General features: G+C 40.7%; 1 protein-coding gene across 1 annotated transcript in view; it reads right to left on the reverse strand.

The window, feature by feature from the left end:
* Positions 1 to 20,000, reverse strand: part of fras1 (Fraser extracellular matrix complex subunit 1) — a 98,124-nt gene that overhangs the window by 50,561 nt on the left and 27,563 nt on the right. The window contains 10 exon segments of the mRNA XM_062417931.1: positions 563 to 566; positions 1,795 to 1,851; positions 1,853 to 1,941; positions 1,944 to 1,976; positions 8,216 to 8,348; positions 10,981 to 11,143; positions 16,025 to 16,176; positions 16,880 to 17,130; positions 17,266 to 17,394; positions 17,646 to 17,777. Coding sequence (XP_062273915.1) covers positions 563 to 566; positions 1,795 to 1,851; positions 1,853 to 1,941; positions 1,944 to 1,976; positions 8,216 to 8,348; positions 10,981 to 11,143; positions 16,025 to 16,176; positions 16,880 to 17,130; positions 17,266 to 17,394; positions 17,646 to 17,777 — 1,143 coding nt within the window.

Here is a 20,000-nt window from a genome sequence, read left to right on the forward strand (position 1 = left end):
CTTGAGTTACAACGATCCACTAATAATCTGAAATAATCTGTAAACTGTAATTTTAACCGTCACGCAACGAGATTCAAGTTTTTAACCCTTACATACTGTTTAGAATCAAATTTTACCCATTTTTTTTTACATGTCAGAGCTATAAAAACACCTTAATACATTTCTTTTAGCCAGACTTTTCCTAAATGTGACCACAGTATACAAACAATGCATTAAAACATGTTGTTGTATTCAATCATATTGTATATAATGTTCTACTGGAGCATAAAATAGTTATTATAAAGGATAAATCAAACATTTATTAATGACTGATGGAGAATTTATGAATGTAAATTGATGTAGGGACTTAATTATGAGTCAGAATATGAACAATATGTGAAGGGTTAATGGTGGTGAAATCATTTTAAAAGTTGCATACACTCTCCAACAATAAAGAGACATTTGAATTAGAGCAGCAAAACTTTCAACAAAGGTCTTTAGATGACCGAGAATAAATGAGTTTATTCCTCTCGGGGTATAAATGTAGAGAAATCAGATTTAAACCAGACAGGCATAACTTCACCCTCCTGGAGGCAATAAAAAAAAGATTCAATAAAACAATTTGTACAAAGTGACATTAATAGTAGAACAAGAGCAACCACATCACTTCATATTAACACCTGTCTGATGAATGTTAAACTTAATAAGCTTCAGAAATAGTTATCCTGCTGTAGTGTTCATGTTATTGTGTCCACCTGCTTGTATCTGCAAAAAACTAAACATTCAAAGACTTTTCAAGCAAAGTACTTCAAACAGAGCTGCTAGAAAAATACAATATCCAACCACTGAAACCCTCCTGTTGAAGGAAGGGAGGAAGGAAGGGAGGAAGAAGGAAGGAAAGGAGGAAGGAAGGAAAGGAGGAAGGGAGGAAGAAGGAAGGAAAGGAGGAAGAAAGAAGGAAGATGGAAGGAAAGGAGGAAGGAAGGAAAGGAGGAAGGGAAGGAGGAAAGGAAGGGAGGAAGAAGGAAGGGAAAGCAGGAAAGGAAGAAGGAGGGAAGAGAGGAAGAAGGGAAAAAAATGAGGAAAGGAAGGAAGGAAGAAGGAAGGAAAGGAGGAAAGGAAGAGAGGAAGGAGAAGGAGGGAAGAGAGGAAGAAGGAAAAAAAGGAGAAAGGAAGGGAGGAAGGAAGGAAAGAAAGGAGGGAGGAAGGGAGGAAGAAGGAGGGAAGGGAGGAAGGGAGGAAGAAGGAAGGGAGGAAGAAAGGGAGGAAGAAGGAAGGTAAGGAGGATGGAAAGAAGGAAGATGGAAGGAAAGGAGGAAGGAAGGAAAGGAGGAAGGGAAAGAGGAAAGGAAGGGAGGAAGAAGGAAGGGAAGCAGGAAAGGAAGAAGGAGGGAAAAGAGGAAGAAGGAAAAAAAAGGAGGAAAGGAAGGGAGGAAGGAAGGAAGGAGGAAAGGAAGGAGGGAGGGAGGGAGGAAGGAAGGAAAGGAGGAAGGAAGGGAGGAAGGAAGAAGGAAAGGAAAGGAAGGAGGGAGGAAGGAAGGAAGGGAGGAAGAAGGAAGGAAGGAGGAAAGGAAAGGAGGAAGGAAGGGAGGAAGAAGGAAGGATGGTCGGAGAAGGAAGGAAGGAAGGAAGACTGGAAGGGATGAAGAAGGGAGGAAAGGAGGAAGGAAGAATAGACGGAAGGAAGGAGGGAGGAAAGAAGGAACATTTAAAACAGATTGGGTCAGTTTGACCCGCAGGACGACACAAAAGTTAAACTACTTCAAACTACTTTATAAAAAAGAGATTTAAGGTTTAAAGTTGAGCCTGGATCACCTGAATGTCTATCTCCACGTTGAAAGCCTCCGTCTGACTGTGTCCGTCGCTGATGTATGAAGCTGAAGACGTCCACTTGCTCCTCAGCTTTCTGTTCCTGCACGTAGAAGATGTGATCGGACGTCAGGTCCTCCACGGAGAAAGGACGTCCGGGGTGATGACCCGCGAGCCGCCTACTGAGCCTCCTGGTGGATTAGAGATTAAAGATTAAACGTTTTATTTTATATATTAATATATATTTAATTTAAGAAAGAACACAGCTTTCAAGGAAACCAAAGGAGACTTTAGAGAGTGAATTAAAACATTTCTAAAGAAACCAAGCTGAAAATAAGAAGCAACAATAAGAGGATAAGAATGCCTTTAAGATATTACTATTATATTTAGATACTAGTACTACTATTAGTACTACTACTATTAGTAATACTACTACTATTACTACTACTACTACTACTACTATTACTACTACTACTTCTTCTTCTTCTTCTACTACTATTACTACTACTACTACTAACTACTATTAGTACTACTACTACTACTCTTCTTCTACTACTATTACTACTACTACTACTTCTTCTTCTCTACTACTATTACTACTACTACTACTTCTTCTTCTTCTACTACTATTACTACTACTACTACTTCTTCTTTCTTCTACTACTATTACTACTACCACTACTTCTTCTACTACTATAACTACTACTACTACTTCTTCTTCTTCTACTACTATTACTACTACTACTACTTCTTCTTCTTCTACTACTATTACTACTACCACTACTTCTCTACTACTATTACTACTACCACTACTTCTTCTACTACTACTACTATTACTACTACTACTTCTTCTTCTTCTTCTACTACTATTACTACTACTACTACTTCTTCTTCTTCTACTACTATTACTACTACTACTACTTCTCTTCTTCTACTACTATTACTACTACCACTACTTCTTCTACTACTATTACTACTACTACTACTTCTTCTTCTTCTACTACTATTACTACTACTACTACTACTACTTCTTCTTCTTCTACTACTATTACTACTACCACTACTTCTTCTACTACTATTACTACTACTACTACTACTTCTTCCTTCTACTACTACTACTATTACTACTACTACTTCTTCTTCTTCTTCTACTACTATTACTACTACTACTACTTCTTCTTCTTCTACTACTACTACTACTACTTCTTCTTCTTCTACTACTATTACTACTACCTCTACTTCTTTCTACTTACTATTACTACTACTACTACCACTACTTCTTCTATCTTATTAACTACTACTACTACTTCTTCTTCTTCTACTACTATTACTACTACTACTACTTCTTCTTCTTCTTCTACTACTACTACTACTACTACTACTACTACTTCCTGTCTAGCATCAGTTCATTCATACTTCCAGCTGTGACTTCACATCACAATAGCAGCAATACAACATTCAGCATATCTATAACAGTGAACTCTGAAACAATGCCTCTCATGTGACCATTCAGTCCATCGCTTATATCATCCGACAGCTGAAGACGACAAAATGTGTTTATTTCCTCCCCTCTCGCCGACGTTCATGTTTCACTTTAGTCACAACTGTCTGAAAGATGCATGGAGAGACTTCTTTAACAGCTCTCTCTCTCTCTCTGTATTTTCTCTCTCTCTCTCTCTCTTCAAGTTAGACAAGACACATGAACTGCCACTCGACGTCGAGACGTCGAAGCCAACGTGCAAAAAAAAAATCAACCTTGAAATCTGTGACTGTTTTTTTTTTTTGGAGACAAAGTGCCATCGTCAGAGAAGATGGATGAGTCCACGGAGAGCTGAGTCAGGGCTCCGCGGGGGAATAGCTGCGTACAAATGTGTGTGTGTGTGTGTGTGTGTGTGTGTGTGTGTGTGTGTGTGTTTGTGTGTGTGTGTGTGTGTGTCACAAGGCACAAAAGTAAATCACATCACATCTCCATCATCTGACTCTTATAAAGGTGAAGAGGGGGGGGAGAGGAGGAGGAGTGTCTTATCTGAAAGCGGGAACCTTCACAGAATCATAATCAAGCGGGAAATCACCTGCAGCCACACAGCGGAGAGAAATGATGCTAAATTATGTCTCTTGTTTTTCATCTCTAACATGCTATCTGCAGATTTCAAGACCATAAAGTAGAAGCAACACCGCTGACATCTCTGTCTATCTGACTGAACAAAACTAATGAGATTTCTGAAGCCATATATGTGTGTGTGTGTGTGTGTGTGTGTGTGTGTGTGTGTGTGGTGTGTGTGTGTGTGTGTGTGTGTGTGTGTGTGTGTGGGCAGAGTGAGAAAAAGGACACCAGGAAATGAATTGTTCGGAGTCCGTGAAGCACAGCTGTGGTGAATATGTTATTTCAAAACAAAGAAAATATGTGTAATAATCTCATTTTAGACTTAATATTACAGGTGAGACACTTAACTTTAAAGATGTTTACCAGAATATGTTGAAAACCTATGTGCTGAATATCTTAAAGACTGTGTTATAATCAGGCGGGGAGTTCGGTCCCTCTGAAATGATGCCAACGCGGAAGTAACTTAAAACTGCATTCTATCAAAAGGCCACCAGGGGGCGACCGTTTTGGTGTCAAAAGGACTTCCGTCTCTATACAAGTCAATGGAGAATTCACCAACTTCTCACTTGATTTATTAACCTCAGTAAACGTTTTCAAAATATGTTTATGGTCTCAATCGCTAGTTTAAAGCCTTCTTCAATGCAGTATGATGTTCATTTGGGACATTTTGGCCTCCCTGATTTATATGTGACGATAAAGCAGGGTATGCATTAGGGCGTGGCTACATCCGTGATTGACAGGTTGATTGGTTCACAGGTTCAGGAGGGCGCCTCATGCTCCTCCTGATGCCCATATAAGTAACAATCTGTGTTTTTATTTTAGATAGATAGCTGTAAACTTTATTGATCCCCTTGGGGAAATTTACCCAGCATGCACCGGAAATTTTCAAGATGGCGCTGCCCAGATCCGAAACTATTCGCTTCCAAGCAGCAGTCCACAAACCAATGGGTGGCGTCACGGATGTTACGTCCATTTTATATACAGTCTATGGTTATAATCAGTTTTTTATATATAAATACACCTGCAGAATAACCAAATGCAGTAAAATAAAGTCAATAAAGTCTGCAGGAATCATAAATTGAGTATATTGTGTTATTTTTGTGCATTTTTGCTACTTTATCCAACTAAACTGATGCATGAGACAAACAACTGAGAAAGATTGCTCCTCTTAAAGCCATTAAGGGGCTAAAAATGTAAAGTTAATCATGATTAAAATTAGTATTCCCTATATGGCAGAATTACTATTGTCCACTTATATTAACCCTCCTGTTGTCCTCGAGTCAAGGAAGGAAGGGAGGAAGGGAAGAAGGAAGGAAGAAAGGGAGGAAGGAAGGGAGGAAGGAAAGGAGGAAGAAGGAAGGAAGGAAGGAAGGAAGGGAGGAAAGGAAAGAAGGAAGGAAGGAAGGTAGGAGGGAGGGAGGAAAGATGGAAGGAGGGAGGGAGGGAGAAAGGAAAAGAGGAAGGAAAGAAAGGAGGGAGGGAGGAGGGAAGGATGGAAGGGAGGAAGGTATGGGGTGGAAAGAAAGAGATAAGGAGGGAGGGAAGGAAAGAAGGAGGGAGGGAGGAAGGAAGGAAGGGAGGAAAGAAAGAGAAGGAGGGAGGGAGGTAAGGACAGACAGAAGGAAGAGAGGAAGGAAGGAAAGAAGGACAGAGGAAAGAAGGAAGGGAGGGTTAGGGTTAGGACGACACGAAGGTTAAAGACATCTTATGAAACAAATTTGTACTTCCAGGCTTGAAGCTCACACAGTGTCTAAAATGGAAAGTGTTCATCCTCAGGTGAACCTCAACACCAATTTCTTCTTTAAAAAGTAAATAAACACTATTATATATGTGTGTAAATAAAAACAAATTAAATGCATGTTAGAGAATGTGTTAAATGCCTTGCTGTGTACATTGTGCGCCTTGCTTCTGTGCTGACTATACAAATGTAAATGCACGATGTTATGATAGACGCTGCTTTGCATTTAAATGCAGCATATGTGCTGTGTGTAGGTGTGAACGCTATTCTGCATCTTTTCCCCCGTGCATGTTTGAATAATTGTAATGAAATCATGTAAATGTGCGACATGAACACGTGGGTGAATTCCTTCGACACGAAAAAGAAAAAAACACCCTGTTCCTCTTGGCCTCTGTGTGCATGTTGTTGAGTATTAATGTAAAAAAAACAGCCGACACATTGAGGGTGACACTGGTTGCCCCCGGTGACGGCAGCAATCCTGTCACCTCACGCCCGCTCTCCGTCTCCCCGCTGCTGAATACCAATGACCGTCCCTCGGCTCCGGCAGCCCATCACAAGGACAGTCAGCTGGGACGTGAGGACGAGAGGACGAGAGAGGAGGACCGGAGCCAGCTGCTTATCTTACAGCAGCAGACAATACTCTGCATTTATCCTTTTATTACATCTGCTGATAACTTCTTCTTGGATGTAAATAATGGAGGATAAAAAAAAAGAAAAGTGCTGGTTGGTCAATTTGGTCGTTTTCTGCTGTTGCTTAGTAGTTGAAGCTAAGAAAAAATGTTGCTGATATGCAGCTAACAGTTGATTCAGTGGTTTTAATGTGATTTTATGTTCTGCAAACATGCAAACAGACTGTTTATAAAGCAGAAAAGTAGTAATGATTACCCAATTCTGTGTTAGACCTTTTAACCCTCCTGTTGTCTTCGAATCAAGGAAGGAAGGATGGAAAGGAGAAAGGAGGGAAGGAAGGAAGAAGGAAGGAAAGGAGGGAGGGAGGAAGAAGGAAGGAAAGGAGGGAGGAAAGAAGGAAGGGAGGAAGGTAGGGGGAGGAAAGAAAGAGGGAGGGAGGGAGGAAGGAAGGACAGAAGGAAGAAAGAAAAGGGGGATGGAGGAAAGGAAAGAAGGAAGAGAGGAAGGAAAGGAAGGAAGGAAGGATGGAGGAAAGAAGGAAGGAAGGAAGGTAGGAGGGAGGGAGGAAATAAGGAAGGAGTGAGGGAGAAAGGAAAAGAGGGAGAAAGGAAGGAAAGAAGGGCAGAGGAAAGAAGGAAGGGAGGAAGGTAGGGGGAGGAAAAGAAAGAGAGAATGAGGGAGGAAGGAAGGACAGAAGGAAGGAAGAAAGGGGGAAGAAAGACTCCTTTTCTTACGTCTTTCTTTCTTCCTTCCTCCCTTCCTTCCTTCCTTCCTTCCTTCCATCTTTCCTTCCTTCCTTGACTCGAGGACAACAGGAGGGTTAATAGGCTACATATTCTCTTTCTCCTCTCTAATTGTTAACTGTAGTGATGTTTGTACTCTGTGTGTTTCTCTCTGTATCCAAGTCTTTGCATTTTGATTTCACTCTCCTTGTTTTTTGCAGTGATATATGTGTTTCTGCACGGTTCTGCAGAAAGCGGCTGCAGAAAGCGTGCAGTCAGAACTGGGGCGTTAACAATGACTCCATCTGTAGCCGGCTATCTGGCAGCGCTAATCCACAACATAATCAAGCTGTGACAGATGGCAGCGGCACTGAAGGGAATTCAACCGGCGTCGTGAGTGTACGAGTGTGACACAAATAGAAATGTGAGAATTACTCTGAGTGACGCAGGTGTGTCATTTTACACACAAACACACAAACACACATGTAGCGCTGTGTCACATCTACATGGGTCAGTGATGAATAAGGGTTGGCAAGATGAGCAATTCAAAAATATGTTAAAAATAGTTTTAAAAGCAGCATCAGGTTTTTGTTGGTTTTATATCATTTGAAATGACATTTGCACCATTTTTTTACCAAAAGTAAGACTGAATGCTCCTGAAAATGTCAAATGGTGTAACCAAAAAAGAATGATACATATTAGATATTTTATCACCTACAGTGTATTTAAGTGGACTTATACTAATAATGACTTCATTTAAAACAATGTAAATGTTTCCTGATCTCCATGGTTACCAGATTAAATGTAATATTTAGAACAATTGTATTCCATTACTTTTATTTAATATAAAAAGTTATAATGTAAGATCATGCCAAACTAGTTGATATGGTGTTTTATTGAGAATTTACTGTTTTTAAGCAAGTTGAATTATTTGGTACAAAGTTTTTATGGTTACACCACTTAGACATTTTTACCATAATCCTCTAATATATTCTCTCAAAATGGATTAAAAGCAGAAATGTGATGCTGGGTCCACAAAAAAAGAATGTGTGCAAGTTATTCATACGTTTATTTTCACATTTTAACCCCTTTTAAATTTGACTAAACCACATGGACATAAAAAACATCATTGACCCTTATATATTCATACTCTGAGCTCATGTAACTCGCATTAAGTCATCACGTCACCATTTTTCTGAAGGTCTTAAACTGACATAAGCACAAAAATCTCACCTTTTTTAGTGTTTTCGATGAAGCCGTACTTCGGAGGGCTGACGAGCCACACCAGCAGGTCCTTACTGGGCGTGTCCAGGTCCGACACAATGATGTGATTGGTAGTCAGCTGCACGCGACCGCCTTCCTGGACCTAAACATGGACGTCAAAGAAAGGCGACAGAATGTAAAGTATGTGGAGTTTGGAAAGTCCTGAAAGTCATTGAACTTAACATATCCAGCTAAACAGGGTTTAATCAGTCCTGGGGTTTTTGCCAGAGGGAAACCCAGAGGACCGACTAGTCCTTCAGAAGAAGGCCAAAACATGTCAGCATTTTAAAGCTTCTGGAAATCTGGCTGGTAGATAGTAAACATTCATGTGTGCCATCAACACTGGATGTATCATTAAGCAGCTGCAGGAATCTGAGTGAGAATAAATGTTCAGAACTATTAGAAAATCTAGTTTAGACACAAATAATAGCTCATTTTACTGTTCAGACTTTTTCTGAGTCGAATTCTCTGACGTTAAAAACCGAAGATAATAAAAAAACTTTTATTCAGAAACTTCTACTTGAATAGTTAAAAGGTCAATAGACTGATTTTAAGATAAGATATAATAAGATACTCCTTTATTAATCCCATGATGGGGAAATTAACAGCGTTACAGCAACAAAAATAGAAAGAGCATCAATAAAAAGTAAAAAGAACAAAAAATAATAAGTAAACAAGCAATAAGAACAAGTGGAAATAAAATAATTGTAACATTATGTACAATAGTAATATCGTTATATTGATTTTGCAAAGATTTTAAAGTGAAAAAAACAATATTGCATGGTTAAAATCATAGACTGTATATAAGAAATGGACGTAACATCCGTGACGTCACCCATTGGTTTGTGGACTGCTGCTCGGAGGCCAATAGTATCGGATCTGAGCAGCGCCATCTTGAAAATTTCCGGTGCATGCTGGGAAAAATAAAAACACGGATTCTACTTATATGGGCATCAGGAGGGGCAAGAGGCGCCCTCCTGAACCTGTGAACCAATCAACCTGTCAATCACGACGTAGCCACGCCCTAATGCATACCCTGCTTTATCGTCACATATAACATCAGGGAGGCCAAAATGAACATCATACTGCATTGAAGAAGGCTTTGAACTAGCGATTGAGACCATAAACACATTTTGAAAACGTTTACTGAGGTTAGAAATCAAGTGAGAAGTTGGTGAATTCTCCATTGACTTGTATAGAGACGGAAGTCCTTTTGACACCAAAACGGTCGCCCCCTGGTGGCCTTTTGATAGAATACAGTTTTAAGTTACTTCCGCGTTGGCCTCATTTCAGAGGACCAGAACTCCCCGCCTGGTTAAAATTAAAGTAACAGTATATCTGAAATGTAAGATGTCTGTGCTGATGATCTTAATCTGGGTTTTTATTATATATAAATAACTTTGCTGTACTGTAACAATGAAACAAATTAAATTAGAGACTTTCTTATATTAAATCCTAAGAGATACTTTTTTAATTTCCCACCAAAAAAACATCAAACGCTTGACAAGTGTAAGAACAAATCCCACTTTGAGCTGTATTTTTCAGACAAATACCAAAAAAAAGGAATTGCTTTCTTCCTCATTCGATGTGTACAACTGAGGATAAAAAGCCTCGCAGCAAACTAAAGGAGAGATTTGAAAAGAGACACCTTTGAGATTTCTCTTTTATATCTTTCAAGAAGGGCGGTTCTGGGTTCTGCGGTGCTTAATACGGGCTTCGTCCCAGTAGGAGCCTCTAAAGTGAGAACCAGTGTAACTTTCATTAAGTCTGACATCAACGTTTCCTCCTCCTCCTCCACCTGGTGCGCTCCGCAGCTGGAGAGAAGCTCTTCTTCATTAGTGCTGCAGTGTTGCATTCTTCTTCTTAATGATGATTTTTTTGGGGGGGAAAATAAATGAGTGCTTGTTTCATGACTGATTATGTTTCTGTTATATGAGTCCGACTTTGTTTTAATGATCTTTTCTGAATATCGCAGCTGCTATTTAAGGATTTCCGGCAGAGTAATGGAGGATAAATAACTGTGTGCACTTTGCTAATGTTCATTTTAAAACATAAGTTGCTCAGTGACTCTAAGAGTTGGCAAGATGAGCAATTCAAAAATATCTTTTAAATAGTTTTAAAAGCAGCATCAGGTTTGTTCAAATGTACATTTAGTATTTTTGTTGGTTTTATATCATTTGAAATGACATTTGCACCATTTTTTAACCAAAAGTAAGACTGAATGCTCCTGAAAATGTCAAATGGTGTAACCACAAAAGAATGATAAATATTTAAGTGGACTTATACTAATAATGACTTCATTTAAACAATGTAAATGTTTCCTGATCTCCATGGTTACCAGATTAAATGTAATATTTAGAACAATTGTATTCCATTACCTTTATTTAATATAAAAGTTATAATGTAAGATCATGCCAAACTAGTTGATATGGTGTTTTATTGAACATTTACTGTTTTTAAGCAAGTTGAATTATTTGGTACAAAGTTTTTATGGTTACACCACTTAGACGTTTTTGCCATAATCCTCTAATATATTCTCTCAAAATGGATTAAAAGCAGAAATTTGATGCTGGGTCCACAAAAAAAGAATGTGTGCAAGTCATTAATACGTTTATTTCCACATTTTAACCCCTTTAAATTTAAACTAAACCACATGGACACAAAAAAAGTAAAAATATGAAGTATAATATCCAAATATTTGCCTATAGATGTGTAGTTGTTATGTGTGTAACTACCTTGATGCCGCTGCGGACGGTGACCGCCGGCGGCTGTCTTGGCGTTGAGGTGATGGTGATGGTGCACATCTGGTTGTCAAGGCGATTGTTGTCGCCGTCGTAAACAACAAAGTGGAAGATGTCCGTCACCGGCTGGCTGCCCGTCTCTAAGGAGGTGATGTACCTGGAGACGGGAGGAGGAGTTAGTTTAGAGTGTTTCTGCCATCTATAAATGTAAGAAGTGAATATGAATAACTATTTAATTAAATATAATAATTTAATTTGAATGAATACATAAACGTCTGTTGTATGGAAGGAAGGAAGGAGGGAAGGAAAGAACTAAGTAAGGAAGGAGGGAAGGAAGGAAGGAAGGAAGAGAGGAAGGAAGGGAGGAAAGAGGGAATGAAGGAAGGAAGGACGGAAGGAAGGAAGGAAGGAAGGAAGGAAGGAAAGAAGGAAAGAAGTAAGTAAGGAAGGAGGGAAGGAAGGAAGGAAGGAAGGAAGAGAGGAAGGAAGGGAGGAAAGAGGGAATGAAGGAAGGAAGGACGGAAGGAAGGAAGGAAGGAAGGAAGGAAGGAAGGAAGGAAGGAAAGAAAGAAGGAAAAAAGGAAGGAAAGAAGTAAGTAAGAAAGGAAGGAAGGAAGGAAGGAAATAAATAAATAATGAAGGACGGAAGGAAGGAAGGAAGCAAGGAAGGAAAGAAGTAAGGAAGCAATGAAGGAAAGAAGTAAGTAAGGAAGGAAAGAACTAAGTTAGAAAGGAAGGAAGGAAGGAAAGAAGGAAATAATGAAGGACGGAAGGAACGAAGGAAGCAAGGAAGGGAAGAAGTAAGTAAGGAAGGAAGGAAGGAAAGAATGAAGGAAGGAAGGAAGGAAGGAAAGAAAGAAAGAAAGAAAGAAAGAAAGAAGGAAGGAAGGAAAGAAGTAAGTAAATAAGGGAGGAAGAAAGCAAAGAAGAAAAAGGAAGGAAGCAAGGAAGCAAAGAAGGAAGGAAGGAAGGAATGAAGGAAGGAAGGAAAGAAGGAAAGAAAGAAAGAAAGAAAGAAAGAAAGAAAGAAGGAAGGAAAGAAAGAAGGAAGAAAAGAGGGAAGGAAGGAATGAAGGAAGGAAGGAAAGAAAGAAAGAAGGAAGAAAAGAGGAAAGGAAGGAATAAAGGAAGGAAGGAAGGAAGGAAGGATTGATAGTTTTAAGGAAGCCCTCCCACTACAGAGTCAAACCTCTGAAAGCACTAATAATAAAACTGAACTGTAATCTTCTTTAATCCCATTTAATTCTCATAAAACAATCCTCTCCTCTCGTTCTGATGAGCCACAAACAACACAAACTATCGCCACGGAGACAAGTCTAATGCGTTGCCGCCGGAGACGGTCCAGCTGAAGCTAATCAGGGTCTGCGTTATGGAAATGAAGAGCAGTTAGCGTGTGAATATTTATACTACACACACACGCACACACACACATGCACACACACACACACACAGGCACACGCACGCACACACACACACACACACACACACACACACACACACACACACACACACACACACACACACACACACACACACACAGGTAATATGAGAGTGATGCTAATGAGCGCTGCTTATGTCACCAGGCTGAGTCATTAAAGGCTGCAGAGTTATTTCCTTCTAATTCGGTTGTTTTGGGGGTTTGATGATATTTGTAGAACTCTCATCGTCTCAAGAGATGAAGGAAGGAAAGAAGGAAGGAAGGACAGATGCAAGGAAAGGAAGGAAGGAAGGAAGGACTGATGCAAAGAAGGAAGGAAGGAAGGAAGGAAGGAAGGACAGATGCAAGGAAGGAAGGATAGAAGGATGATGCAAAGAAGGAAGGAAGGAAGGAAGGACAGAAGGGAGGAAGGAGGGACAAAAGTAAGGAATGACAGATGGAAGGAAATAAGGAAGGAAGGACAAAAGGAAGGAAAGAAGGAAGGAAGAAAAGAAGGAATGAAGGAAGGACAAAACAAAGGAAGGTCAGAAGGAAGGAAGGAAGGACAAATGGAGGAAAAAGAAGACAGGAATGAATATGGAAGAAAGGAGGGAAGGAAGGAAGGAAGGAAGAAAAGAAGTTAGGAAGGAAGGACGGACCGAAGGACAGAAGGAAGGAAAAGACAGCAAAGGAAGGATAGAAGAAGAAGGGAAGAAAAGTGGGAAGGATGGAAGAAAAGAGGGAAGGAAGGAAAAAGGAACGAGGAAGGGAGGAAGGAAAGAAGGAGAAAAGGAAAGAAAAGAAGACATGGAAGAAAGATGGAAGGACAGAAGGAAGGAAAAAGGAACGAGGAAGGAAGGAAGGAAGGAAGGAAGGGAGGAAGGAAAGAAGGAGAAAAGGAAAGAAAAGAAGACATGGAAGAAAGATGGAAGGACAGAAGGAAGGAAAAAGGAACAAGGAAGGAAGGAAGGAAAGAAGGAAGGAAGGAAGGAAGGAAGGAAGGAAGGAATTAAGGAAGGAAAAGAAGACAGGCCCACGAGCCTCATGTTTGACATCCCTTCATTAGACTGACGGAGAACCAAATGTGTTAGAGAGCTGAGAGATGCTGAGGGGAAAAAATGAAGGAAGGTTGGAAGGAAGGAAAGAAGGAAAGAAGGAAGGAAGGAAAGAAGGAAAGAAGGAGAGCTATTACTCTGCTGAGAGACGATGAGGGTATAATGATCCCCGCTGACTGAAGCTACAATCATATAAATTGATGAAGACTCTGAGTGCAGGATGAAGAACCCTCGAAGCGCTTTCATCTCCTCTCAGAGTGGAAGCGACACCAGACTCTTCCTTTCCTAGAACAGCGTCGTCTTTAATAAAAGGCTCAACGCTGCTGCTGCTGCTGTCGGTACCTGAGCTCTCTGACATCATATAACTACCTTCTTCACTGCGGTCTGAGAGGCGTTCATGTTTTAACTTTAGTTGAAGGATTTCACACTCCTCCATGACGGGAAACACTCTTCAGTCTCTTTTTAAAAAAAACATGTCAGATGAATTAAATAATCATGCAGGTCAAAGTGAAACAGAAGTGCCTTAAAAAGTGGTTTGATTTTTATTACTTTTGGATTCTATTAATTAATAAAAGTTGATATCATAGCAGAGCTGTTAACAAAACTATGAGTATTTCTCTATTTGAAAAACTAAGAAGGAAGGAGAGACAGAGGAAAGGATGGGACGAAGGACAGAGGGAAGGAAAAGACAGGAAGGAAGGAATGAAAGAAGGAAGGAAGGAAGGAAGGCAGGCAGGGAGGAAGGAAAGATGGAAGTAAAAGAAGACAGGAAGGAAAGTTGGACGAAGGAAGAAAGGATGTAAGGAAGGAAGGAAGGACAGATGGAAGGAAGGAAAGAAGGAATGAAGGAAGGAAGGAAGGATGGATGGACAGAAGGAAGGAAAGAAGGAAGGAAGAAGGACAGAGGGAAGGAAGGAGGGAAGGAAGGAATGGATGAAAAGACAGGAAGGAAAGGTGGAAGGAAGGAAGGAAAGAAGGAAGGAAGGATGGAAGGAAGGAAGGAAGGAAAAGACAGATGGAAGGAAGGGAGCAAGGAAAGATGGAAAGATGGAAGGAAAGGAACACAGGAAGGAAATATGGAAGTAAGGAGGAAGGGAACAAAGGAAGGAAGGAAGGAAGGAAGGAAGGAAGGAAGGAAGGAAGGAAGGAAGGAAGGAAGGAAGGTGAAACCCAGGTGCCTGAAAACCTACTTTATATTTTTATTACTTATAGTTTCTATAAATAAAACTTGATATCATAACGGAGATAATAACAGACCTATCTATTATATATAGTAACTATTTCTCTCTCATAGATCCTCGTATAACCTGCGTTTGTCACACAATGACTCAATGACATCATCTGGAAACTAAACAAGAGGTTTTGAAAGTCCATTTATTTTGTGGTGAATATATTTGCAAGTTTTGATTCCTCTCAAGTAGCGTTTAAAAACCATCACGGGAAATTAAAACTGAAACCAAGGACCACACTGAGACTCTTCTCATCATGGCAGGTTTTTAGAGAGTGTTGCCTGTGGAGACGAAACGACAAAAATACTTTTATATTCTCCCCGGAAAGAAATCTCAGCCACTTTATAAACAAAAAGAAGGAGAAAAAGAAGAAAAACACACCTTAAAAAGCAGCCACAGAGTTATAAGATAAGTCTAATAAAGCTTCTCAACATTGTGTCTTTAAACCTCCTGTTGTCCTCGAGTCAAGGAAGGAAGGGAGGAAGAAGGAAGGAAGGGAGGAAGGAAAGGAGGAAGGAAGGGAGGAGGGAAGGAAGGAAGGAAGGAAGGGAAGGAGGGAGGAAAGGAAGGAAGGAAGGGAGGAGGGAAGGAAGGAAGGAAGGAAGGGAAGGAGCGAGGAAAGGAAGGAAGGAAGGGAGGAAGGAAAGGAAAGAAGGAATGAGGGAGGGAGGGAAGGAAGGAGGGAAGGAAAGAAGGAAGGGAGGAAGTAAAGGAAGGAATGAAGGTAGGAGGGAAGGATGAAAGATGGAATGAGGGAGGGAGGGAAGGAAGGAGGGAAGGAAAGAAGGACGGAGGAAATAAGGAAGGAATGAAGGTAGGAGGGAAGGATGAAAGAAGGAATGAGGGAGGGAGGGAGGGAGGGAGAAAGGAAAAGAGGAAGGAAGGGAGGAAGAAGGAAGGAAATGAGGAAGGAAGGGAGGAAGATGGAAGGAAAGGATGAAGGAAGGGAGGAGAGAAGGAAGGAGGAAAGGAAAGGAAGGAAGGAAGGACGGAGGAAAGAAGGAAGGAATGAAGGTAGGAGGGAGGGATGAAAGAAGGAATGAGGGATGGAGGGAGAAAGAAAAAGAGGAAGGGAGGAAGGAAGGAAGAAAAGAAGGACAGAGGAAAGAAGGAAGGGAGTAAGGTGGGAAGAAAAGAAGGACAGAGGAAAGAAGGAAGGGAGGAAGGTACGGGGGAGGAAAGAAGGAAGGGAGGAAGGAAAGGAAGAAAGGGAGGAAAGAAGGAACAGTCAAAACAGACGGGGTCAATTAGACCCGACAGGACAACCCAAAGGTAAAACCTCTACCTTCAGCTAAGAGTATTGACTGTATATTATAAATATAAAATATATTTTCTACCTGATCCTGTTCTTGTTGACGTCCTCCATGCTGAAGGAGGAGTACTCCCTCAGCTCCTGCGGCTCCTGCTGAGGCTGAGTCCTCGTCAGGATGCCGTACATCGGCACGGAGACCAGCTGCATCTGGATCTGATCATCTGGGGACGCGTTGTCCTGTTAGAGACACAACGAATGTGATAGTTATGTGTTACAGTCATTATAGAACTAGTCTGAATTATGTCCATTAAACCCAGAGTGGATGAGAGATGGAGGATAAGATGAGTCTTTGGGCATGTGCACTTTAAAAAGTTGTTGCTATGATTAAAAACATCCTTTAAAATAAATGTTAAAAGTATTTCCAAGTGTAAAACTCCAAGCTAAAATTAATTTTAGATTTAGCTGCTTGCATAGTGTTCAGGGTCAAATTTAGGAAGGTATAGGTATAAGGAAGGAAGGAAGGAAGGAAGGAAGGAAGGAAGGAAGGAAGGAATGATGGAAGGAAGGAAGGAAGGAAGGAAGGACAGATGGAAGGAAGGAATGAAGGAAGTAAAAGAAGACAGGAAGGAAAGATGGAAGAAAGGGAAGATGGACAGATCGAAGGGAGGAAGGAAAGTAAAGAAGGAAGGACCGAGGAAAGGAAAGAAGGAAGGAAGGAAGGAAAATAAGACACAAAGGAAAGATGGAAGGAAGAAAGGGAGGAAGGAAGGAAGGACAGACGGAAGGAAAGAACAGAGGAAGGAGGAAGGAGGAAAGTGTGCCAGATTGGACCCCTCAGTGGGCCGGTTCTGGCCCACGGGCCTCATGTTTGACCCCCCTGCCATAGACAGTAGAGGTTGTATAAAGACTGAATGAACGTTGTGTATTTATAAAGACTCACAGTGTAGGCCAGGTGTGAGCGTCTGATCACGCTGCTGCTCTTCTCGCCTACTTCCAGCGACAGAGTAGCCTCCGGATCTCGCTGAGGCCCGTTGCCCCCGGCAACGCCCAGCACCGCCACCTGCACCGCCGTGGTTGCCATGGAGATGCCGTCACTGACAGAGAAGGTCATGGCGTCGTCCTGGTTGGAGAGGCCGGCGTGTCGGTAGAGAAGCACGTTACGGGTGACGTCGCTGAAGGTGAAGATGTCGCCTGGCGGGGACGGAGAGAGTCTGTGAGTGTGTGTGTGTGTGAGTGTGTGTGTGTGTGTGTGTGTGTGTGTGTGTGTGTGTGTGTGTGTGTGTTAATATTGTGTGTGTGTGAGAGTGTGTGTGTGTGTTATCTTACCGCTACTCATGCTGATGTGTGTGCTCCCGTCAGTTTTGACCAGCTCTCCGTGAACAGGAGCCTCCACCAGTTCAAACTCCAGCTCATCTGGAGCCGTGTCAGCATCGCTCACCGCCAGCTGCTGACCACCTACACACACACACACACACACACACACACACACGCACACACACACACACATACGTCATTACTTCACACAGAGCTCTTAACACCAGGATCTTGGAAATGAGTGACAGCGCTGTGTGTATTTTCTGTGTGGGTGTGTGTGATTGTGTGTGTGTGTGTGTGTGTGTGTGTGTGTGTGTGTGTGTGTGTGTGTGTGTGTGTGTGTGTGTGTGTGTGTGTGTGTGTGTGTGTGTGTGTGTGTGTGTCGTCCTTACCAACGGCAGCCTGTCCTCCCATGGTGACTTCCAGCAGCGGGTCCAGAACCTGAAACACCGGCGGCTGCTGATGGTTCGACAGCAGCAGGACGGCAAAGTCCAACTCCGGGGTAGTGTATTCACCGTCCGACACTAATACACACACACACACACAAACACACAAAAACACACACACAACAGGAGATACAGATAAACAAGGACGCAGACACACAAACCATGAAAAAAGAGAGAAAACACACACACACACGGAGAAAGAAGAAAATTTATCAGATAAGCTTCTGAAAATACACACACACACACACACACACACACACACACACACACACACACACACACAATACTAACACACACACACACACACACACACACAATACTAACACACACATACACACACACCTCTGATGCTAATTATCTCCCCCGTTCCTTTACTGAGAAATATTTTTAAAGGATGAAAAAAAAACATAACATAATCATCTTCCCCAAAATATTAATAAAAGAGGAAGGAAAAGAAGACAGGAAGGAGAGATGGAAGGAAAGAAGGAAAGAAGGAAGGAAGGAAGGAATGCGAGATGGAAGGAACGAAGGAAGGAAGGAAGGAAGGAAGGAAGGAAGGAAGGAAGGAAGGAAATAAATACAAAAAAGAAAGGACAGATGGAAGGAAAGAAGGAATGAAAGACAGATGTAGGAAGGAAGGAAGGAAGGAAGGAAGGAAGGAAGGAAGGAAGGAAGGAAGGAAGGAAGGAAGGAAGGAAGGAAGGAAAGAAAAGAAGACATGAAGGAAAGATGGCAGGAAGGAGTGAAGGAAGGACAGATGGAAGGAAGGAAGGAAGGAAGGAAGGAAGGAAAGAAGGAAATAAGTAAGGAAAGAAGGAAGGAAGGAAGGAAGGAAGGAAGGAAGGAAGGTTTTTGGTCTTTTTTTGTTATATTCTTTATTTTTATTACTATTATTATTTGTATGTATGTGTGTATGACACACTGCACTTTTAATGTCCAATCCTCTGCAATATTAGTATTTCATGTATAAGGACAACACTAATACTTTCAATTGTGTGCAATATTCATATAATATACATATATATATATATATATATATATATTTATTTCACTTTAATATGTGCAATAAGAATATCACCTCTGGTATATTACCACTCAATACTAATATTACTAATAATAATGTAAATAATGTCACAACTAACATTTTACTACATATTTCTTACTATTATTGTTCTTATAGTTGTTTTGTACTTATTATTTATTGTTCTCTATTATTTTTCTTATTGCTGCTCTTATATTCTATATTACTGTCCACTTTGCTGCTGTGACAATGCAAATTTCCCCATTGTGGGCTAATAAAGGAATATCTTATCTTATCTTATGTACATATATATTTGTTTTTTTTTTAATTTGATTAGCACTGAAGAAAATACTCATCATGCATGCTCTTGATTGGTAGCAACAAAAACCAGCAGTCACTTTATGACTCATTTTAAAGGAAGCTACACTCTGCAGACGACGGGCGGAGCAGCTTTGATTAAACACTAATTCTCAGTGATTACTTGGACAGTTGCACCAGATTTCTAGCTTTTTTAAAACTTTATATTACAGCTTTTTAAAACCCATCATCCTGCCCAGTAAAACCTCAAACCTCACACACTGACATCATCATTACATTATTTATCACCATGACGTATTTTCTCTCCACCTGACAGTTCGGCTGCTTCTCTCTGCTCTAATTACTCGTGTTTACTGTGAAGCTCAGCGGTGCAGGAAGTGTGTAAGTGTGGTGTAATGCTCCGTTACATGACGTGCATACATCATTTTTAATATTGCATGTGAGAAATAGCATCAGTGTGTAGTTAAGGAGCGTTATAGCCATGCTGTGTTTAATCTATTAGACAACCCACACACTTCTATGTCAGTTTATCTTCCTGTTCATTGCTTTGGACGTGTATGTGTGGATATAATTAGCCGGTCAACTTCTGATTTTAACTGGTAAAAGTGTTTTATTGGTGTGCATGATGCAATATAATTAGATGCATTTTATATATTTGCAACATTCCCAGTTTAATTATGGATAAGGACATTGATCTATCTCTATTGTTGCTGCATTTAAAGCAGAATTGACCAAAAAAAAGTCAGAAAAACTACTAATTGTGATAAATGACCCCTTTTATAATGTTAAAGTATTAGTGTGTTAATGTGTAAGTGGTAAATAATTAAAAGTTAAACCAAATGACAGTGTGTTTTGTTGATTAGTGACACATGCATCATTTATCGAGGAAGATGTTTTCGTTTAATTTCTTTATTTAAATATATTTTAACCCTCCTGTCATTGAGTCAAGGAAGGAAGGGAGG

Source organism: Scomber scombrus, chromosome 4, assembly GCF_963691925.1.
Source record: "Scomber scombrus chromosome 4, fScoSco1.1, whole genome shotgun sequence".
Taxonomy (NCBI): Eukaryota; Metazoa; Chordata; class Actinopteri; order Scombriformes; family Scombridae; genus Scomber; species Scomber scombrus.